Source organism: Thermobia domestica, chromosome 10 (assembly GCF_964235325.1).
Source record: "Thermobia domestica chromosome 10, izTheDome1.hap1.1, whole genome shotgun sequence".
Lineage (NCBI taxonomy): Eukaryota > Metazoa > Arthropoda > Insecta > Zygentoma > Lepismatidae > Thermobia > Thermobia domestica.
The window spans coordinates 254,397,792-254,421,806 of NC_137463.1; the positions used below are offsets into that span (position 1 = coordinate 254,397,792).

Below are 24,015 nucleotides of genomic sequence, written 5' to 3' on the forward strand. Positions count from 1 at the left end.
TCTCGAGTAAAATAATAAAAAAAACGTATTGAAAAAGATTTTACAATATATACTGTACGTCCTTCCTCTGTTTATTCAAATATAACAATTTTCCTTTCATTATGACCTCAACTATTATAAAACGTACATACTCAACAATGTCTTATAAACTATTTTACAATATCTGCATTCCTTTCTCTGTTGAATTAAATTCTAACAGAAATTTCTTTCCACATTTTTTTGGTTTTGTTTTTATTATTCCGTCAACTACTGTCGGTTCCAAATGACAGGTTATTAAAGAAGCAGTAGAAAGTTGTTCTTGAAATAACATGTTTGATACTGCAAGGATGCGATGACGAAAAATTATGATTAAAAAATGGCCACACTGTTACACAACGGCACTATGCTTTTGGAAGCTTAAAATCTCCCTGACTAGTAGCAGAATCTGAGAATTCTGTAACTTTTCTAGAAATTTCAAATTCCCTGACTCTTCCAGGATATCTCGCTTACCTCGCCACCATGTAGGCCTATTGCAAGTAATACAAATCTCCTCATAAGAAAGAGTATCCAAAAGCTTTCTATAGTTTTTTCTAACGCTGTTCCTTCTTTTTCTCATTTCATTTTGTTTCATCCTTCCTTAATTTTTTTCATTTCTGGTCTCGAAAGGGAAGGTCCGGACCCCTCGGACCCCCCCCCCCTTGGCTACGTGCCTGATGGATATCGTGAGATCAGCGCAATAGGTATATTAAAAATCCCACACAAGTTTATTACAAACCAGAAATCATAAGGGGGTCTCTGGCAAGAGGGTGTGATAAAATGGGGGTCGTGATAGGAATTAGGTTGAGAACCACTGTTCTAGATTATCTCAACTCGACATTTCTTTTATCCCTTGATTGATTATCTTATCGGGACTTCTGCAACAAGACCTTTTAGCCACGAGATTATTGTCACCCTGAGGTTTATGGCACCACAACCAGTCACAGAACTCGTTCGATAATTTCAGTGAACAGTCTTAACATTCTTAAATGCATGGTAGGTTTATAACAAGTGTAGGAGTTGCAGTAGTTAAACAGTAGATGATTATGTAGTTTGTGAAAAAGACCACCGGTAACCTTGAAGGAACAAAGCGGTAAATAACAATGGAATATCAGTCACACAGTGAATGTACACGGATGACCTTCAGCATGCATTAAGGAAACTATTATTGCGTGGTTGTGAAGGAAAAACAAGTGATAAAGGATACAAATGCAGTGTTAAAAGAAACCTTTTGATGTCTAAATATTCATAATCATGTGTTGTAATATTAAGACTTGTTTTGCCTTACGCTTCATTTACGTTGTCAAATGATTTCATTTTACGCCTTTCCTGAACACGGAATAACTTTCTCTTTAAATGATTCTTTCAACGTCCTTTTAAACCAGTCATTTTACATTTTACATTGAGAAAGCATGTGACTCATATTGAAATTTAAATTGGTATTTAAAACTTCTTCAGTGTACTGGATATTGACAAATAATGTGGTGAAACTTCAGTTTGTTTCCTTATAAAGAGCAGTAAGTTCCTTACGTAGGTGCGTAGAACTTATTTATGCAATCGATAAAGGTAACTGGGCTTCATGTCATATTGTAAAAGAAAAACTCATCTCGGTTGGGTTTTTAAAGAAAATCACTCTTACAAGCATTTCCCTTAAATCCCGAAAACTAGACATTGTACAGAAATGTTCTACACTGTGTAATGAAGCTTTTCTAGTTGATGCGTGAACAGCAAATTTTATTTCTATCCGACTGACAATAAAATAAATTAACTGAGGGGCTCATTCCATATCAGTCATTAGAAAATTTGGATACCCCAATGCAACCCAAAATATGGACCCTTGGTGGTGTGTGTGACAAAAAATTGCAGAGAATATATTATTTTAAAATGTCTGTCACTTAAGTCATATTCGAAATCAATAAGTGATATCAAATATCGCAAATTAAAACGCAAATTTTACGTTGTGTTGACGCAAACCGATATAGAATGTGGCCCTATATTTTGAAGTGCTTTATTATAAAGTGGTGGAAATTTCAAACAGTGTAGTTTTCAAGATTCGCAGAAAATGAGAATGATTTTCTTAAAAATACAATCGAGATTAATTTCTCTTTTACAATAGATTGCAACTCAATTAGCTCTATTGAATGTTTGAAGTAGTTCAACTCATCTTCTCGGCGAACTCATTTACTGCCCTTTTTAGATTCATTTACATTTAAAGTATCTACATTAGAATAGAGATTTTAGAAGACGGTACCTATTGCATAAAGAAATACCCAAACATTGACACTTGCAGGACTTTCTCAGTTCTTTACGCACGTTTCTTAACTTTACTAATCATCAACTTTCGACAACTTGCACTTATACCGGTAGTTCCGTCATAGTGCATTCAAAAATTGATATGTACAAAATTCAAATCTGATGGATAGATAAAAAATGCATATTTTTTTTTTTTTTTTTTTTAGATCAGAGGAAAGAAAACAGTATATATAAGTTGCTGCGAGCGCATTCTGTTACAAATTTATCATAAAATTAGCTGTGTGTGTTCCAGAACACGTAGCTGAAAATAATAGGAGCAATTTTACCGCAGCGTGACATGGCGGGTTTTATGTTATGACGTAATTACCCCTTAAATGAACAATATCGCACACGAATCTTTGTAGGAACATGATCCATACCAAAATACTCCTATATCTGTAAAAATAGCATTTGTATGAATTAAAAAGAAATGTTTACAGATGCTTATTCCTAACAATAGGATGGAAGTTATATAACCGAAGGGCTCATTTAGTACCACTATGCACTAACGCAACACAAATTTTGCGTTTTAATTTGCGATAATTAGCACAGCAATTTCATACTTACTTGTTGCATTTAATTGTGTTGCGTTGCCATCCACAAAATTTTTGCTAGGATCCTTACTGAATGAGGCTCTAGGTCTATGAAAATCAACTAGTTTCTTTAATTTGTGAAAGCTCGACAACCATTTTCTTAATTGGAATTCCTATGTGAAATTCCTGTAATGAAAGCGTGTTATAGAACCGGCCAGTAGTAATTGAAGTCGGTTATAAATTGAGGACAAACTGTACTTCCTTTCTTCGTATATGTTACGTTGGGAGTGAGGTAGTTGGTTAATACTCGGCCGTGTTACGACGTGGGACCAACGTTGGCAAATTGGCTAGCCTATCGTTTCTCACTTTTGGGTTTACTGCCTGCAGTGATAGGTGAAGATGCTTATAGACGGGGCAAAGTAGAATTCCAGTAGAATTAACTGGCGACAAGTTACTGGCCGTCAACAACTTACCACCTACTTTCCTCGTGTATTGAGGTACTTCCCACTGGAACGGTAAGTAGGTACTGACGGACAGAAAACTCAAACATGTTTGATCTTACTGGCACGCGATCGGCAGGTAGCGCGTCTTGTGGTCGGTCACGTAACTACTGGCGGCCAGAATTGTATTGTCAAAACATTGCACTTGCATCCAGTAGGCGGTTGTCGCCAGTAAAAATTGATTGATTGTCGTGAAATCTTGTAATTAAACATGTTTGTGGATGTTTCTGAGAAGAAGAAAGTTTTCAAGCGGGGAGTGAAGACATTATTACCTTTTCGGATATATTTCAAAACTACGAACTGTTATGGAACGTGCGACATGAGAAGTACAATGATAAGTTTAAAGATGAAAGTGCGCTGAAAAAGTTAAGAGAAGACCTTTTACAACGCAATGTTGCGGTAATTGATAATTTCTTGCGATCAAAAATTAAATCTGAAGATACACTAACTGGCCGCCAGTAAACCTCCATTACTTGCGGCAAGTACTTATCCAATGTATAGGCATACTTGCGGGAAAGTGAGGGAGTGGCCAGTACTTGCCATCAGTTCTGGCCGCCACTACTTGCCCTGTCTATAAGTACCTTAAGGCTAAATTATTACACAGTACTTACTGCTTAAACAGATGTCCAAACCAAGAAGAATCAGGTTTGTTTCTGAGACAAGAACTTTCAGTGAGAATCGATCACTAACAGAGAGCAGGCATGTTTGTTATTTGTGTACACATCTGAAATTTTCAGCTTATTTTTAAAAATAAGTCAGTTATATGATAGAAGACTACAGCTTGTGTGATTGTGAACCACAATTGCTTATACTAGAAATCGAAGCAAGAACTCCAAGCAAAAGGCGAGAGTGATTTCCAACATCCAAATCAAGTCATTTCAAGTGGAATGTTCTTTGACGCTGTCTCACCTTCTTAGGCTGCCACACATTCACCTGAGACACTACAGACTAGCTGTGGCAGCAGAGGATGTAGAGAGAATGAGCCCTGAGGGTGCCTTGACCGCGCATTTCATAACAACGCCAGAGAGGCATTTGCCTAGGAGATGCTCGAGTAAATATGCGATACAAGTCTTATAATATCGTGATGCATTGCTCATAGTATGATACACAGGTTCGGCCATTCTTGTCCTCTGGTCAATGTGTTGCCAGCCTTCGTGAGAAGGGAAGGAGCTAGTGGGTAATCTGACGTTTATGATAACCAGTGGAGATAGGCAATCAAGAACATTGATAGCGTATTCGATGGTTTCGAAGGACCCTGTCTGCGGGCAATACTTGCTTCCCTACGTCATCCCCTCCCTCCTTTCCTCGTTGTGTTTCTGTTGGCTTTCCTCAGATTGTAAAACCTTGCTCCCATGTCATACATAGACCACATGGAACTGACTAGTATAGACTATAAGAACGAGATGAATGCTAAAGTACGCCATTTGCTGTTATGAGAACAGAAGTATAACTCTAATCCAAATAGAAATTTAATCTTGGAATAATTTGGAGTGTTAAAAACATACTTAAATAAATGTATGAGAAGATACGAATATACTTTACTCAGGTTTACACTCGTGATAATTTTAGGTTCCTGCAGTGCACACAACATTTCAGATATGTTTTCAACCTATATAATGACTAAAGACATTAGAATCACCTTTATTAATCATTACAGGTGTGCAATATGGGTCGTAAAAGTATAAATAGTATAAATTCGAAGAAATACTGGTACTTTGTGAGTTACATGCTCAATTAACTATTATGCATGGGACCTACATAGTAGTCTATACATCTTCTAAACTTATACATTTTTATTCATTCCTTCCTGACCTCTCAGAGTTTTCATGAGTATATGCCAGCCATGGCATGTGCACTGTGAGAGTAGAATTGTTTTAATGCAAGACTGTTTTCAACGAACTTAAAAAATTCGTTATTGAATTCTCTATGTCTGTCTGTCTGTCTTCCCGTCTGTCTGTTATTTGCGATTGTTCAATTTTGAACCCTGCATTCGATAGAGCATCAAAAACTATCAGGGAAAGTGATTAACTTTTTTGTGTCACTCTTACCGTTACCGAGATATTGGCCAAAAAATGGCCGATTTCCAAAGATATAAGGAGCTATATCTCGGGAACCGTAAGTCATACAGAGATAATATTGGTATTGATCAATATCTAAAACGATGTTAAATATTTTGGTACCAAATAGTAATCGGTGGCCACTATCCAACAGGACACTGGTTTCGCCAATGGCCAGCTGGCCAGTGGCCACCAACTAATATCAGCACCAAAATTTTTACTATCTCCTTAGGTATTGATTAATATCAATATCATCTCTCTACGACTTACCATTTCCGTGATATTGGTCAAAAAATGGCTAATTTATAGATATTTAACGAGCCATAGGCGAAGCATAATTTATATTAATAACCTGAGTTGTTCTTAAAACTTTGGTTCACAATTTTGTTTCCTCTCTACAGATATGTCAGATTTAATTCTCATGCTCTGCATTCGGTTCCAATGCAGTCGCCTTTATCTGGTCAAGAACTTATGTCCGCTACGACACAGAGCCGCCGTTCTGCCAGTAGTACCAACATGATTTTTCTGTGCTAACATTGGAGTTTATGCTCTTTTCGACAGGAGAAGTTTCTGTCTTGCCGGACGTATAAAAGGTAGTCTTATTTATAGATAAACACAGTAGGATTTTAGGACGTTGCGTCCTGCCGGAAGAATGTTGTACGTTCTATCATTAATCTTTAATGTTTATTTAACTAAAACATTATCCAAAAATAAGACATATATGAGTCAGCTTAATACAACGACATGCTTAAAGGTAAATTGTGATGCATAGCTTCTGAGAAAATATATAAAAAAGAACTTTTATGGATCTAGAAAATATATCATTCATTACCGATAATAAGTGACAGTTATATTGGTACAGATTGTTTATAGCTATATTTATGCACTGCATAAGTAAAAATTACTCTGTTAAATATTAGATCGCACATTCTGTTAATGTAAATACTTCCTTTCTTGTATCCCGAATCCTGTGTACATCTACCCATACCATAAGCTCCAGCTAAGCACTAAATTGAATCGTTACGTTATAAGTAAACTACCTTAAATAACATACAATAAAGTCGACATAGATACAAATTATGAAATTAGTGAGGATAGAAAAACTTAGTTATAGAATTTCTGAAACACAGGTTTCTGGGAAGAAAATTGCGAAATTGGAAATCCCACGCCTGTCAATTAATTCGAGAGTACATTGATCGTTTTTTATTTTTATTTTATTTTATTTTTTTTTTAATTTCTTAACTCATAAGCCTCATTAGTGTCTTTGTTCAGAGCGCGAAGGTGACATGAAGATACAAGTTCGTAGAAAGAAAACAATAAAGTTTCACAAACAAAACTTGTGTAAATCACATTAGCACTTCATATTTGTTATAAGGTTATCGAGCGAAATGAAAGGTGTATAACCTATACAATACAGAGTAATACAAGTTTGTTTTGGAAGACTACTTGGCCGAAAAGGGTTATCAAATAACCCTTTAATATAAGAAGTCAATAAGGTTTGTTAGGCAATAAAAAAAAAATGGATCACTCACTAGAAGTTTCAATTTCGTCCGGTAGATGTCACCGCTGGAGAATGTTGCTGTTTAATAGTGAGATGACTAACTTGTATTACTCTCTGTTTCAATACTAGAAAATGAAATATAGACAGCTACTGCTAAAGTCATCGTTATTTGTTAAGATATTAACGGATTGACTCCATTAACGAGGATGTAGGTGCAGGTAAATACGTCATTTTAAGGGTGTTGGATTTTATACGCCCTTAATTTTCATGAAGCACAAAGAACAACACATGTGCGTTGCAGAGTAGCCTTTTCCGCTTGTAAAAGAAAATGTGGCAATGATGCGACTCACTTCTATTTGGTACCCAAGCTAAAAGAAAAAAAAAATGTTACAAAATGGCGTATTTAACAACACGTGCACGTAATTACGCCAAGCTAGTATACTACTAGAAATCTGTAATAAACTTTAAACTGCTTACGTCATTTGTATTATACGAATTCAAATATTACTACAAAGCATGGCTGCAGCAAAAGAATAGAATAACCAAAGTGCAAGATGAAGATAAAAAGATAAAATGTAAAAACGATAATCTCCAAAGTTGCAATGAAGTTCCAAAGTGAAAAGTTTTAGTTCATAAGAAAATAAACAAACAGTGTCACTGTACTGTGACTTAAAAAAAAAAAAAAAAAAAAAAAAAAACTACACCGATATTATATGGAATATGTGGGACAAATGAAAACATCTTTGTCTTCTGTAGTCAGTCCTGCACAAGTTTTGGCATATTTCTCTGCACCATGCTTTGTATTGATTTAGTAGCCATGGAATCACAAATACTGAAATTACACTTACAAAACAGTGTTCCTAGACGGAGACGAAATAAGGCGTACATTGCTGTAAACAATCAGCAATGTTCTGAGTTAGCACGGTACTTTTAACGGATTCATATCTCTATTGAAATAATAACGTCCTTCCAAAGAACCTTCCCGAAGCAAACAACACTTCACGGCGTGGCCGTCTCAGCGCTGTTTTCCAGAGTATTCGTCAAATAAGACTTGGCTAAGCTCGTGGCCCATATTGGAGGTGCATCCTAGCGATTGTCGGAAACGTTCCAGCACTGAACACTTGGTGTAGTTACCTGCACTGGCGTATATACCTGCAGTTACCTTATAACGTTGAGCAAAACCTGTGACATTGCTTCCTGTTGATTCTCAGGTGTTCTTTGCACTGGAATAATAAAGTTAATAAAAGAAAAAAATCAGGGTGGAAATTATACAACCTGCAACAGGAGCAAAACGGTTGGGTTGACCATCCCAAAGCAATACGGTTCACTGTGCATAATTGTACGTACTAAAATGTCAGTCCTTCAATTCCTTGTTGAGTTGGAAATGAGAAAAAAATAGCTTCGTACGCTATTTGATCTCATGAAAATTTTATTTCTGTACAAATTCTGGAAGGGGGGGGCGCTGGCTCAATGGTCGAGCGTTCACCTCCGGTGCTTGGGGTTCCTGGTTCGATCCCAGCTTGCGCCGTGTGGACTTTGTAGTGGACAAACACCGTGCTAGTTGCTTTTCTCGGATTTCTCCCGTTTCCTCCCACTTTTTAATTCCACAATTTCATTCATTTTTCATCATTACCGTCTCCTTTAGCCTAACCGGCATAACCGTGGGACGTAAAACTTAAAGATTTCATTTCATTTTCAGATTCTGAAGGCTCTAGGTGACTCCTTTGTATGCGACAATCTGATGTCAGACACACTCATGTTGTTTTGTATAAATGTACTAGCTGTAAGGACACGTTATTGGTGGGTCTTAGTTCAAAACAGACAAAAAAATGACCTTACTCAATTCCCAGTGGTTTTATCGTCTGCTATTATGTAAGCTTGCTCAATCAAGACGGAGTATAGGATGCAAACATGCAACAGTTCGTAGGGACCATGAGCAACGTGCATACATTTTTATACATCACAATATCTGACTCCTACCTGAGCTGAAAATCGACAAAAGAGCTTCATGCGTGATTAGATATGGAGAAGATTAATTTGTATGCAAAAGTTCGTCGCTATAGGTGACTCCTTTATATGCGAAAAGCTAATGACAGGCAGACAGATACGCACACATTATTATTATTATTATTATTATTATTATTATTATTATTATTATTATTATTATTATTATTATTATTAGGCCTATTATTACAAAGACAAGGACGTATTCAAAGCTAATATTTTTCTCTCTTAAGATACTGTACTTCTCACATTTGTTCTGGGTGGTTCGATTTTGTAAATGTGAGGTTGCGACACTGTTACCAAGTTAAATAAAGGACATTTATAATCGCTAACAACAGTGACTTCAATATACGTAATATAATAGTACTTGCACAACAATTCTAAGTTTGACATTCCAGCTCTTGTGCGTTTCGTGGACAGGAAAACACACCTATAAATGACGTATTGCATTTAGGAGCGAGATGCTGGATGTTACTGGGAACTTAGTGTATATTTCACATAGTAGAACAAAGAATCTTTACTTTAAAAAAAATCACTTAACTGTTTCTAAAATGTTCTTAAAAACAACACTGCGCTTGAAGCGAATGTGCATCTACGAATAGTGGGATGCGGGAAAGCATATCATAGACAGTTGGATGCCGCTACGGTCTGTTTGTGACACACTATTAAATTTTCCCGAGTATTTTCTTTCGTCTTCTCCAAAATACCTTACGGAAAATCGTTCGTAGTATACTCACATGAAAATAATGCACAGGAAAATGAGAAAACTAAATAATTTACTTACTAATTTACTGAAAACTTAGCCCTTGGTGCTACGTTAACATACTTCGTGTTGCACTTGCTGTTCCAACGTGAAAGCTAATGCCGAAGTGAACTTTATATTTTTTTTTAAACTACGCCCTCTCTTTTTCCGGGAAAACTTTCACACCGAGTGATCGAGATATGGGAAATGTTTTCATTGTGGTTTCACACAAAAACATTCAAAAAATGAAATGGCAAGAATCAACCCTGCTGCCCGGTTTGTACACATGGCTGTAGTAATGTGTAAAAATGAAAGTACTGACGTCTCTCATTTCGTTGTAAAGTATTTAATTCTGTATAAGCCGCAGTAAAGACGGTTTTACAGGAATATAATAATACACCCATTACTAAAGTCCCAGTTTAGATACCAAACCATGCGAGTTTGAGATGAACAAATGTATTTTCGTACGTTTTGTTTGGCGTTAATCAATTTTTCTTCCATCTTTATTTAACGAATACATGACTAGAGGCATGACTTTTTTTGCCCTAAGAATTTGAAACTTTCGCGTTTTATTTTTCATATTTCGCGTTTTGTCGCATTTTCCAAACGTTTTACATTCTATAGCTCTTGCGGAAAAGATATTTCCTGACATTTTTATAGCTGTTTCTTTTATTCATAGAACAGTACAGAAATAAACCATTAATTACCTAAAAACAAAATACTTTGAATACTTCACTTGACATTGTAAATTTCACTTATAGAAAATTATATTTTTAAAATTCAAACTGAAGGAAAATCAGTAACTAAACTTCGTATGAGTAGGAAAGTTTTGCTACCTTCTGAAAACACATAGGCACAAGTTATATTTAAGCATTAAACATAAGCGTATTAATGTTTTCACATTTTCATCGTTGTTGTACGTTTGTCACTTATCATCAGTCCATACTTGAAAAAAATACCCTCTCAGAATTGGCACGGCTTGTTGTTGCACTACTTACAACGAACTTCAAACAAAATGTACTGTTCATGCCACATTCTACCGTTCTGTCAGCGGAAAACTTGCGTTTTAAAATTAATGAAAATATATATTTAAATTCGCGTTATTTTGCATATTGTTAGAAATTTCGCGCAAAACTGCCAATTTCGCGTTTTATCATCCCGGAAACCAATGAAAATACACATAGGATATCATAAAACGCCAAGAAACTGAAAATTACTTAATTCTGACGCATTTCGTTTTATCGCGCATTGCGAAAAACTCGTGCTTCTATATATGACTCATGACTGTAGTTTGGTAAGTGTCCATACGAGATTGTGGTAGAAAACAACTTACCAAATGCCTTCAAAATAGAGGTAATGTTGTCCATGAGATGAGAAACAATGTTTTCTCATCTTAACCTCGTCTCGTTAATCTCGTAAAAGTTTCATCTCATCCCGTTTTGTAAATTTACTTAGCCTACTTGAATTTCGGAATTCGTGTTGCAAAATTTTACATTTATTACGAGGAGGTATCAAAAAGTCCGTGCAATAACCTAGAATAAATCAACTCTGGAGAACTATGATACCATAATGATATTACTCCTCCTCTATGTAATCACCGTGCCTAGCGTCACATTTTTGCCAGGGTTCTTCACTTTCCGTAAGCCGGTTTTGTAAATGTCTGCAATTTGGTTTAGAAACCATAGTTGTCTCAGAAATGACGTAATTCTCTTCTGTCAAAATGGCGTCCTTCGAGTAGACGCTTCATTTCTGGGAAGAGAAAGAAGTTACTTGATGCTAGGTCCGGTGAGTATGGGAGGTGGGGCAATATTTAATATCCTAATTCTACTGCCTTCATCATAAATTCATAGGTGGAATGAGCTAAAAATATACCACATTGATTTGATAGTCTTCCGTTCCAAGTGTTGCTGTCGACTGAAGGAATTGCACTCCCTTTTGTCATCTCCTCTCTCGTTTAGCAACAGCTGACCCCCATTGGCTGAACGCGAGAGTGTGTGAGGGTGTGAGCTTTAGTTCGCATTTTTGCCATGGCTCAAGACATTTTGGCAGCACTATAGTGCATTGACTGCCAACAGAAGCACACCTTTTGTGACAAAGCCACGACGTGTCTTCTTTAATTACTCTTGTAACTTAGTCAGCAGATGGGAATAATAGTTACTGGTAATAGTTTGCCCCTGTGGTAGGTTATCTGTCATGATGAGTCCTTCACAGTCCCAGAAAACGGAAAGCATCACCTTGCCGGTAGTCTTCTGTATTCGTACTTTTTACGAGGAAGGAGGGGTGTTTTTGTTATTTGCTCATTTCCTCTGTTTCTGGGTCATAAAGATAAATCCAACTTGTCAGCATTGTCACTCGTCTGCTGAAAAAGTCTTCATCCATCTTAAGGCGATGCAGCATTTCTCCTGCAGAGTCCTCGGGATTTCTCTTCTGGAAATGTGTGAGCAGTAGTAGCACCCACTGTGCTGACACTTTCCAAAGATGCAGCTTGATGGGAATACTATTTCAGACAGACCCATAACTCATACATATTACACACATATTACACTTTCAATCATTATTCTATTGCCTTCCATTATGATCTTCTCAACTTTCTCGTGAAGGCGGCATCATCAGTCAAAGATAGTGTTACTCATCTAGAGGCGTCTGCGGAGGTCAAATGTCCAGTTTGAAATTGCAGTTTCCACTTGAATACCATCTCATAGGATAGGCTTTCATCCCCAGAGACTGCTGATTTCCCATGACGATGGAGGATCTTAAACACACTCCATGCCTCAAGCTTGTCAATCATCGCACCTTGAGTGATTTACCTGCAAAGAAAAGAAAAGAAAAGAAAAGAAAAGAAAGAAAGAAAGAAAGAAAGAAAGAAAGAAAGAAAGAAAGAAAGAAAAAAAAGAAAGAAAGAAAGAAAGAAAGAAAGAAAGAAAGAAAGAAAGAAAGAAAGAAAGAAAGAAAGAAAGAAAGAAGAGTTGTTATCAAGGATCTCATAAAATAGAGGATCTGCCTTTACAACAAAATCTTGAAGCCATACGTCACAGTTTCGCCACCCTTACTCTGCCTATTCCGCCCAATAGGATCGCAATGTTTTGAGCCAACAATCATCGCGGAAACGAAAGTATCCAATCAAACAATGACAGAAATGAGAGTAGCCAACCAGACGTGCCGATGCTCGGTTGTTTTTTGGCTTCATCGATTTAATAGGATGAAGATACGTATGGGCAGATCTTCTATTTATACCATCCTTGGTTGTTATAACAAGTGCAGAATTTGCGTGGTTAGCATACAAGGACTTAACTATAAAATGTATATCCGAGGGAGTTCGTAGTTTGTTACTTCTAGCTGATTGCACGAACTATTTGATGCCCCCTCGTAATAGGAAATTCAAGTACTATATTGTTTCAAATTCTAATTCTCGCCTCGAAAATGAGACAAAATTATCTGTTTTTGTCTTATTTTGCGGTCATCACTACTTTAGTGGCGCCATTTTAGAATCTGCTTAGGGGTGAAGGACAAGAGTCTCCATCGTTATAAATAGAATTTCACGTTTTTCAGATGTAGATATCTCTTGAACAGCGGGACTCGAACCCATGATATAACTCACCTCACGGTTATGAGGCCGATGGCTCAGGCCACTCAACTACTCCAAATCAGCAACCGCTTGGCCACGAGTCACTCAGCCTTACTTATTAAATGCTGAATTCGTATCTTTTAAACATAATTTCCCTTGCTAAATGCTGTTCCATGTTTTGTTGTTGATTACAACATAAAACAGATACTACAGATGTATTTAGTATTTTGTTAATACGAGTATAGAGAATTATACAATAATATTACCCTTTAACCAAAAAACAAATGTCCAAAGATTAGACATAATATCAATCAATAGATCTTCCTGAATAGAAAAAATATCATGCGTAGTTTTCGAGAAAATCCAGAGGAACGAATATTCATAAACTTAAAAACTATTTTGTTCGTTGCCAATTTGATGCATTTGATACTTTTGTTCTCCTAGAAAAGTTTTCCTAACAGTGACACTCATACTACTTATGAATTATTTAAAATTATATAAGCCTATATTATACATTGCATTGGCACATAGTATACGAAGCGTTTGGGATGAACGGAAAGAAACGAACATTTCAGAACAAACGAAGATATTTGTAAAACAGATAGGAGAGAAGATGACGCTTTAAGCCAGCATCATTCGCAGGAAGGCCAACTGGATTGAACACATCTAGTGAAAGAAATTCTCTTCTTCGTACCACTATAGAAGGAGAGATGGAAGGAAAGCGAGGAATAGGAAGAAGAACACAACTGATCAATAACTTGAAAAATAGAAGAAAATATTGGGAGTTAAAAGAGGAAAGTGAAGATCTAGAAACGTTAAAGAAACATTTCTAGGCCGGAAAAAAAAGAAAAGAAAAAAGAAAGAGAGAGAGAGAAAAACCTCATTAATTCCAGAACCTGCCAAAAGGCGGAATACTTAATAATAATAATAATAATAATAATAATAATAATAATAATAATAATAATAATAATAATAATAATAATAATAATAATAATAATAATATAAAGCGTTCGCGATGAGCGGAAAAGAAGGAATATTTTACAATACATGTAACGAAGGTACGATAGTAAACATTCACAAGTTATTGTTACTTAAACACCAGAACTGTTTTTTGTTGCGTATGCTATCTCTCGCATTAATGCTCGCTCATGCATTACTTAACGCTCTATTAATTTTCGTGGCGTTAAAGAATATAATTGTTTATTATGGATTAGTAACTTTAAGCTCTCTTTTCATTTTTTAAATTTACTTTTAAGAGCATGTAAATTACATCTCATAAGTTTATTTTCTATGCACACTTAAGAATGTAAATGTTCAAGGGGTCGCGGTGGCTTGGGGGTAGAGCTCTGGTGTATGGGGTTCCGGGTTCAATCCCAGCTCCCGCCAAGTGAGACTTGTGGTGGACAAACACCGTGTGTGTGGATTTCCTCGGGGTTCTCCCGTTTCCTCCCACTTTCTTCATTCCACCATTTAATTCATTTCTCATCATCACGTCTCCTTTAACCTAGCCGGCATAAGCGTGGGACGTAAAACTCAATGATTTCATTTCATTTCATTTTGTAAATGTTTAAGCATTTGCTCTTAAGGATAATGTTATGCATATAATTTTGACAAAGAAGTGTACAATGCAAGTAAAATAAGGATCATTTCCCTTCCGAATAATTCTATATTGAGATGGGACAATGCAAATGCTCATATACGAAAAGATACCATAAATCAACGTACACAATTAAAATTTTGGGAGCCGATACTAAGTCTATAGACCCTACATATAGAAATGAAAATGAATATGTTTGTGACTTAATAAGTGTTGAACCGCTCGACCAATCTCGATCAAATTTTCAACATAGATGAGGTTCAGGCCTAGGATGGCTTTTGTCATTTGACTTTGACGATACAACTTAAGGGAGGGAGAGGTGGGGAGACAAATAAAAATGACCGAAAATGACCGTTATTAGTATCGAATCCATAGTTTTCGGGATCGCTGAGATGAACAGTGACAGTTCCGATGCCGATTAAATCCAAATTCAGTCCTACAACTTGAAGAGAGGGAAATGATCGGAAATGACCGGTATCAAAGAGTGCTTCAATAATAGTAAAAAGTGATTGATTGATTAACCGGAACATATTATCATTATCATTTTTAACCCAGCGAAGCCGGTAATTAATTGATGCTAGTTAATAAATAAAAGAAGTGAGTTTCGTTTGAAATTTGTGGAACTATTTGAGACTTCCAAATTATGCAAGTTCAATTTTGAAACCAGAAGTAGTAGTTCTATAACAACTGCCTGCAACAGAAGGATAATGCGAGACTACAGAGTGTTAAATCTACAATGCTACTTGCAGTTTGGGAACGTATAACTTTTGAATCGGAAGTGGTACACATTTAATGTTTATACCAAAATTAATCCTTGTTCATCCAGACATTTTAAAACCAGTGTAAGAGTTTAGAACTAACAGTGATAATAACATTTTTTTAAAACAAAGTTTGAAACTTCTATCTCAAATTAGGTTGGCGCTTGTTATCGAACGAGATGTACTCATTCTCTCTTATGTTACAGGGTTTGATGCGATCTTGCAGTTGCCATTTTGGGGGGACACAGTGGGTCAATGTTAGAGCTCTTACCCCTAGCGCGTGAGGTTACTGGTTCTTTCCCGGTCAAGTAAGCTTGTGATGGACAACATTGTGTCCGTAGATTTTCCCCGGGTACTTCAATTTCCTTCCACATTTCCATTCCACCAATTATTCGATCATTATTCACTTGCCTTAAACATCCTCTCCTTTAGCCTAAAGTGCATAGTGATGGGACATTAAACTAAAAGATTCATTTATTTTTTATTTCTAATTCAATAAATGACGGTGTTGGATTCCCTACTAAAGAAATACAGTATTACTGAACCTCATTCTTTAAAAACAAAAAGTCGATCAAAGTTGCAACATGATCGAGGCTGCGTTGACAAGTAAAGAGAAGATGGTGCAATAAAATTATCCTTTAATTATAGGATTGGGTCTCCGGTTAGAAACGCGTCATATTTTGTTTCTGATCATTAAATTACGTCGTTGGGTTCAATTGACAGTCAGTGAAAAATCAGTTTCTTTAATAGAAATGCAAAAATGCAGTAACTTATATTTAAAAAAATGAAGTTTCCAGACTATAACTTCTTTCATTTTATTTAAGTTTTTTTTTTTTTTTTTTTTTAAGAAAATGAAATATTTCCGTTTAACGTCCATTATGTCCTTTAGGTTAAGGGACACAACGATTAAAGCAAGTGAATGATAATGGAAGAAAAATGAAATCTTTGTTGTACGTTTCACGCTTATGCCAGATAGCCTAAAGGAGACGGTGATGATGACAAATGAACGGAATGGTGTAATTAGTAAAGTGGGAAGAAATGGGAGAATTCCGATAAAATCCCCGCACACGGTGTCTGTCCACCACAAAGTTAACTTGGCTCGAGCTTGGATTGAAACAGGGACCTCATGCATCAAAGTTGAACGCTCTACCACTCAGCCACCGGGGCCCATGATGGATGAAGATTAATGGGAATATTTAAAAAACGGAAGAAATCGCTACGAGAAAAATTAAAACTTATAATGTAAAGACTGGCAAACGAGAAAAACGTAAGATCTAACAAATCTAGATGGTATCAACAATAATGCTGTTAACGTTGATACGAAAAGCTGTGGGGGCCGCGATGGCTCAGTGGTAGAGCGTTCACCTTTGGTGCATGGGATCCTTGATTCGATCCCAGCTCGCGTCCAACGAACTTTGTGATGGACAAACCGTGTGCGTGGGTTTGGTCGGGGTTCTCCCACTTTCTTGATTCCACCATTCCATTCATTTCTCACCGTCTCTTTTAGCCTAGCCGGCATAACCGTGGGACGTAAGATTTCATTTCATTCTTTTTTTTTTCTTTTTTTTTTTACGAATACTTGTGATTTTATTTTGTTCTGGGGAAGGGAGAACTTTCAGTATGCGGGGTGTGAAAAGTTATGTTGGGCAAATACTGGTAGTCTGCATTGAACATGATTTGGTGCTTGGGGTCCCGGGTTCGATTCCAGCTCCCGCCAAGTGTACTTTGTGTTGGACAAACACCGTGTTCGTGGGTTTTCTCTGGGTTCTCCCACTTTCTTGATTACACCATTCCATTCATTTCTCACCGTCTCCTTTAGCCTAACCGGCATAAACGTGGGACGTAAAACAAAGATTTCATTTCATTTTTTGAACATGATTTGGAGTATGGCCCCAGGGTGGAGGATTTCATAGCTAAGAAGAAAAAATTGTACCAGGCTACCCTCAGGAATCGTCACTGGATACAAACGTTGTCTGGTTTGATGCCAGTCAACGTGAGTTGATAGTGAATAACAAATAAATAATACTAATTTGTATATTCACCCAAAATTAAAAGATAAAACAACAACAAAAAAAATAATAACAAAAATTTCACACTTACCCGTTTATAACGCTTCATTATTTATGGTTCAGCAACAATATGTTAAGACTATGTCCAACCAATGCGTATTCACTGAGCGTTCACACCCCTTAACACCGAACAAACAACTGAGTCACGACGACGTAAGAAAATCAAGAAGCAGAAGAAAAAAAGCTAGAGTTATGTAACGCTCAGAAAGTGTCAAAGGAAACAGGTAATAATAATACGAGTTACTTAACACAGCACCAAGAGAAGAACTTTTTAAAGAAAGAGGAAACAATAAATTGTGTATTTCCCACACACTTTATAAAAGCCCGAAAGGAACTCACTTGCCTTCACCTAATATTCTGTTACAGCTCGTTTCGCTTTAAAGCTGTTCCACCAATTCGACAGGTATCAGCAAGTAACGTTATAGGTGAGGCTTGTTAGACAGACAGACAGAGAGAAAGATGATATATTGCTGCACCTGTTAGCAGCTGTGACGCAGTTGTGATATATTCTAAATGCCACATACATATGTTACTTGGCATTGAATACTATCTTGATTCTTACTTGAGATTTCAGGAGGATTTTTTTTTAGTTCTTAGTATAGCATATGTGTATGATAAGATATTTTTGTGGATATTAATACAGATATTTTACGACGCTGTAAACTGAATGTTTTGTACAGAGACCGTGACAGAACCTGACTGTGTTGTAGATGATAAGATTTGATACGCCTACAACGTGAGTTCACAAGTATAAGATCAGTAATCATTAGTACTCTCCAGTTTCCCGATTCGATTCCCGTCATGCCCCAACCTTTTTAGCTTCCTTACTATAATCGTGGAAGATAAAAGAGTTGCAAGTAAAAGAATTCGAAGTTAGGGCAGTGGTTTTCAAACTGTGGTCCACGAACTACAAGTAGCCCTTACAATATGCTCTTGTGGTCCTCTTAGACTGACATTACTGTTAAATAAAATTAAAAAGCAAATAAAAAAATAAGTTCAGTTGAATTTACTATTAGGGTAAAAACATACCGAAGACACCTCGCGATCGAGGTCGAGGTTTAAGTCGCGGTCACTACCTCGATACTGGCACAAACACATGGATTCAAGTGGGTAAGCGCATGCCGAAATGTACGCTGCATCGGGATCTGGAGGTTGACCGCGAGGATGAATTAGTTGTCGCGATGATAAACAAACAACCGAATTTGTATCACACTATTCCGAGCGGTGATTATATTCAATAAGAAAAAGCGGAAAGACTATTTCTCACGGCAAAAATATTACGGTGAGTAATAACCTTTCCGCTTTTTCTAACCGAATTTGTTTTTACATCGATATTCAGTGGAAGCATCGCTGTGGCTCGTGTTCTCAATAGTTCTCTCTGAAGCGCTGAACGGAATAAAGTCTTCATTTGTTTAGAATTTCGTCTGCAGAGGATTGTGTGTGTCTATGCTCGAGAGGTTTTGCTGCATTATTAAATTTGATTATGAAGGACATACTAATAGAAATAATGAGGAATGTTCCAGCACAATATGGAATAAGAAACACAAAAATCATTATAATAGGCACGTTTTAAATAGAGAATAGAAGAAAATAGCAACTGAAATGAGAATGTCAGATAAGTTATTTATTTAAGAATTATACTGTAGCTTATTTTATATAAGGCAGTGGCGGTTAAAGGGAGGGGGCTTTCGGTCTGAAGTCCGTAAATTGTGGAATTTCTAAACAAAAAAAGAAGCTACTGTACATCATATCTATGCTTAAAAACTCCATGTTTCCCCCTCCCCCTTCGCCCCAATTACGAGATTAATAAAAGATCGATCCCAGCTCGCCGTGTGGACTTTGTGGTGGAAAAACACCGTCATCCTGGGTTTTCTCGGGGTTCTCCCGTTTCCTCCCACTTTCTTCATTCCACCATTTCATTCATTTCTCATCATTACCGTCTCCTTTAGCCTAGCCGGCATAACCGTAGGAGGACGTAAAACTAAAGACTTCATTTCATTTTTTTCATTTAATTTTAATAATATAGAAATGTTACTAAAAAAATAAAATGAATGTTTCAGTTTTAGATTCCACAGTTATGCCGGCTAGGTTAAAGGTGACAGTGATGATGAGATATGAAGACAATGGTAGAATGAATAAAGCGGGAGAACTCTGAGAAAACCCATGCACACGGTGTTTGTCCACCACAAAGTTCACTTGGCGCGAGCTGGGATCGAACTAGGAACCCCATTCATCAGAGGTGAACGTTCTACCACTGAGCCACCGCGGCCCCAGAAATGTAACTGGGTAGATTCAAGGCAGGCCCGTATCCACGGGGGGCTAGGGGGGCCGGGCCCCCCTAAATTTTGGCTGGCCCCCTAAAAGTTTCACGGTAGGTTTGCAAATGAACTATAATATGGTGATGAAGTATAATATGATTGGGTCGGCCCCCACTAAATTCTACCGGCCCCCCCCTAAATTTTTCGGCTGGCTACGGGCCCCTTAAGATGAGTTGAGTTGATTTTAGTTTAGCGTCCCGTTCAGCAGCGAGGCTATATGAGACGTGGACCTACTGATTAACGTGGAATCCGAACCACATGAGCTCCCACCGGGAATCGAACCTGGGTCTCCCACGCCAAAGGCGCGTACGCTAACCGCTTAGCCACGAAGGAGCTCCCCCTTAAGTTGACTTGTTACTTAAAATACCCAGAGTATTCCTAGGGTTAATCCTGGTATTAAAAGAAATACGAGGAATGGAAATTTAGTAGTAGCAAAAATATAATTACTACTAACATAAAAAACCTGTGATTACAATTTAATCCCTAAGGTAAAAGAGTCATTTTGTGACATTCACTTCGGGACTATTCCCGAAATCATGTGGTTCGGATTCTATGCTAATCAGTAGGTTCACGTCTCATATAGTCTCGATGCTGAAAGGGATGTTAAAATCAACTCAGCTCAACTATTCGTGAAATTCTATGCTCAATAAACTGCTCCATCAGAACCATCAACTGTATAGGCGCTCTCACACAAGTAGTAGAACTTCCGCGTCAAACTTGCAACAGGTTGTTGAGAACGCTCGCGAATTGATTGAAGGAGTCAAGAAGTTTCACGGAAGTATCTCTTTTGTAGTAATAATTAAATAGTTGTTACTGTTTAATTTCCAAGAAACGTATCACTGGCGTACGTAGAAGTTCATCGTGAGGAGTTGGTTCAAATTTCCAAGTTCATATAATTTAAGGAGTTGTGTATGTAATTAAATACACCACCGATAACGTTTGCGAAGTGATACCTGGCACCAAGGCAAGACAAAAAGTATAGACCAATGTAAGTGCATAAATGTTTCCTTTCGGAGTTACAGGCTGCTGAAAACATGAAAAAATGAACTTTAAAGGTCCATAGCTCCAATACTATGGGACCTACCGTAGTCGGGTCAGGACTTCACTTAGGAACTAATATGTGCGCTATCTAAAAGTACATGTTTCAGAATCTTCAGGTACTCATGGAACAATTTTTATAGAAGGAGTTTGACTACTGACATAATTTGAAGTACTCAGCAACTACCTCTATAAAAATTGTTGCGAGAATACCGCAGGATTCTGAAATTGAATATTTGAGTAGGGCACATACTAGTCCCTAAGTGAAGTCTTGACCCAACTACAGTAGATCCCATAGGTTTATAGTTACGGGTCTTGAATGTTAATTTTCTTCCTGTTTTCGGCAGCCTATAACTCCGAAAGGAAGCATTTATGTACCCAGCTGGGTCTATACTTCCTGTCTTATCTTGATGTCAGGAATCATCTTCCAACCGTCGGTGTTGTTTTAAAACTCCCTATATATATATATATATATATATATATATATATATATATATATATATATATATATATATATATATACTGCATATTCTCTTAGATTGTTGGACAATTTTGATGATTTTTGGTACTACATAGGTTCACTCTGGTCTAACTTTACGTGACTTAGATTAAAGGGTGTATCCCTATGGGGTGAAGAGGTCTCATATTTTAATATGGTAAATATAACTTTTTTATCACTCACCTTGGTAAAACTTCGAAACCGCTTTGGATACGCCACTGCCACATATAAGTATATTTGTATTAGCATATGGTTAAAACGTTTTTTAAATGATAATTTGCTTTCGAAGGGGACAATAGTGTTGTGAATTTTTGAACATCTCACTTATTAAAGTAGCACTCACTTGAAGAAAGTTTGAGAAACGCCTACCTATGATATTTACTTTTGACATGTTTGACCCCGGATTCAAAGCGCGATGGGAAAGCAGTATCGCAAACGTTATTTAGCAACGTAATAATAAATTAATTTTCATTCGTAGATAAACTAATAGTTTTCTTCGTAAGCAGAAGGTCTTGCTTTCGAACCGCATGCTCATTGTGTCCGTGGGTATTCTCGGGGTATTTTCGTTTCCTCCCACTTTCTTACTGTACGAATTCTTCCATCTTCATTTTTTTTTTAAATCATGATCTTCCTTAGCCCTAAAGGGCTAATTGTGGGACGTTAAACTCAAAGATTTTATTTAATTTCGAACTGCATGGCTCAGCATGCAGGCTGAACATTTTCGTGCGTTTCCTCGATCCTACCAGACGCATGCTAGAATGGTACTTTTACAAATACAGTAGACTTCCATGTATCCGACTCGCGACTACCTGGCCTAGTTTTCTTCCGTCATAATTAAATGAAGAAGGCAAGGTGTTGCATTGGCAACATTGCCAAGGCATTGGAAGCGGACGTCTGCAAGATCCTCCTACGTGTCGTGTGCAAAATGCAAGTTGTGACAGGAAAAGTGCAGCGTTCTGCTCCTTGTTCATTATTTCGCAGTGTTGCCACACTTGATACATTTGTACCAAATTAGCACATTTGTCATTCATACCCGTTGGTACCACGCTGGTATTTTCACCCCACCCCCCTTTAGTGAAAAAGTTGATACAATTCTACCCAATTCAGCACCATTTAACAAATACTTGTCACACTTTCAAAAGTGTCAGTAAGACCTTTCTTACATCACACGTTAGTTATACGGTGTGTTGACTCTTAAAAAGTACTGTTGAACATTCATTCTGTGACGTTGCACCGCGTAAAGCTACAAGCTTTGTGTTGAAAATTCGTAATTGGAACTATACCGGGAAATGAATGACGCCAGATGGGCATATAATATGTTGTGATGTCTTTCAGGGAAGGTTTTACGATTCCGGAGCGGTTTTATATTTTTTTAAATGTCAGTTAACTTACCTTATATTATCCTCCTTCGGTCGTGAAATAAGCGAGAATAAGGTTCAATAATTTATATTTTAATATTTTATTATAACATGTTGTTTACACACGAACTCGGAGATGATTGAGTTGTTCATCATTTTATATCTATCTATCTATCTATCTATCTATCTATCTATCTATCTATCTATCTATCTATCTATCTATCTATCTATCTATCTATCTATATCTATCTATCTATCTATCTATCTATATATATATATATATATATATATATATATATATATATATATATATATTGCCGTAATACCGTTTTGGTTTATTGGTCACTTTGAAATAGAGGCGCGTTTGGTTTCCTTACAATACATACCAAAGATGATAACTGTTTTACCTTGCGGCCTATGTTATACTTCTTACACGAGAAAAGTTACATCTACTTCCACTGTTGTCCGGGGTACTCCTATTTGGATGTTTTTAAAAAGTAATGGAAGTCCAAGTCTTGATTTGAACTCTTGGAAGAGGGGAAGGGGGTGAGTGTTTTAGAACTTTACCTCTTTTAGTTTCGTGTTATAGAGCCATGTATTACACTGGTATAAAATAATGAATTCAGCTCTTTTTGTTTCAATTTGGTACTATTTTTATGCCCACTCCAGAGCTAGGACCAAGGGTCTTATAAAATAGAGGATCTGTCCTTACAACAAAATCTTGAAGCCATACGTCACAGTTTCGCCACCCCTACTCTGCCCACTCCGCCCAATAGGATCGCAATGTTTTGAGCCACCAACCATGGCAGAAACGACGTACCGATGCTCGGTTGTCTTTTAGCTTCATCGATTTAATAGGATGAAGATACATATGGGCAGATCCTCTTTTTATAACATCCTTGGCAACACTGTTATTTCGTCAGTGTGTAACGGGCCTCAATACAGTACGATACTGTTTCTGATTAACCCTATAACTTTACAGTACGTACAGTACTGTATTCATAAATTGTTCTTGGGGTATGCTTAATGAGTTCATAGAACTCTGGCCTATCCGGCTTTTTTGTTATCTGGCCTGTCCTTCCACCATATTAGGCCAGATACTCCAAGGTTTACTATATGTTTTTCCCCCTCATTGGTAGAATTGGGTCTGTATGATCCGATATGACATA

General features: G+C 37.0%; 1 protein-coding gene across 1 annotated transcript in view; it reads right to left on the minus strand.

The window, feature by feature from the left end:
- Ipk2 (Inositol phosphate kinase 2) overlaps positions 1–18,042 on the minus strand; it is a 121,682-nt gene extending 103,640 nt beyond the window's left edge. Inside the window, exon 1 of the mRNA XM_081729485.1 lies at positions 17,665–18,042. Coding sequence (XP_081585611.1) covers positions 17,665–17,682 — 18 coding nt within the window. The 5' untranslated portion in view covers positions 17,683–18,042. The remainder of the gene's footprint in view (positions 1–17,664) is intronic.
- Positions 18,043–24,015: the final 5,973 nt, after the last annotated feature.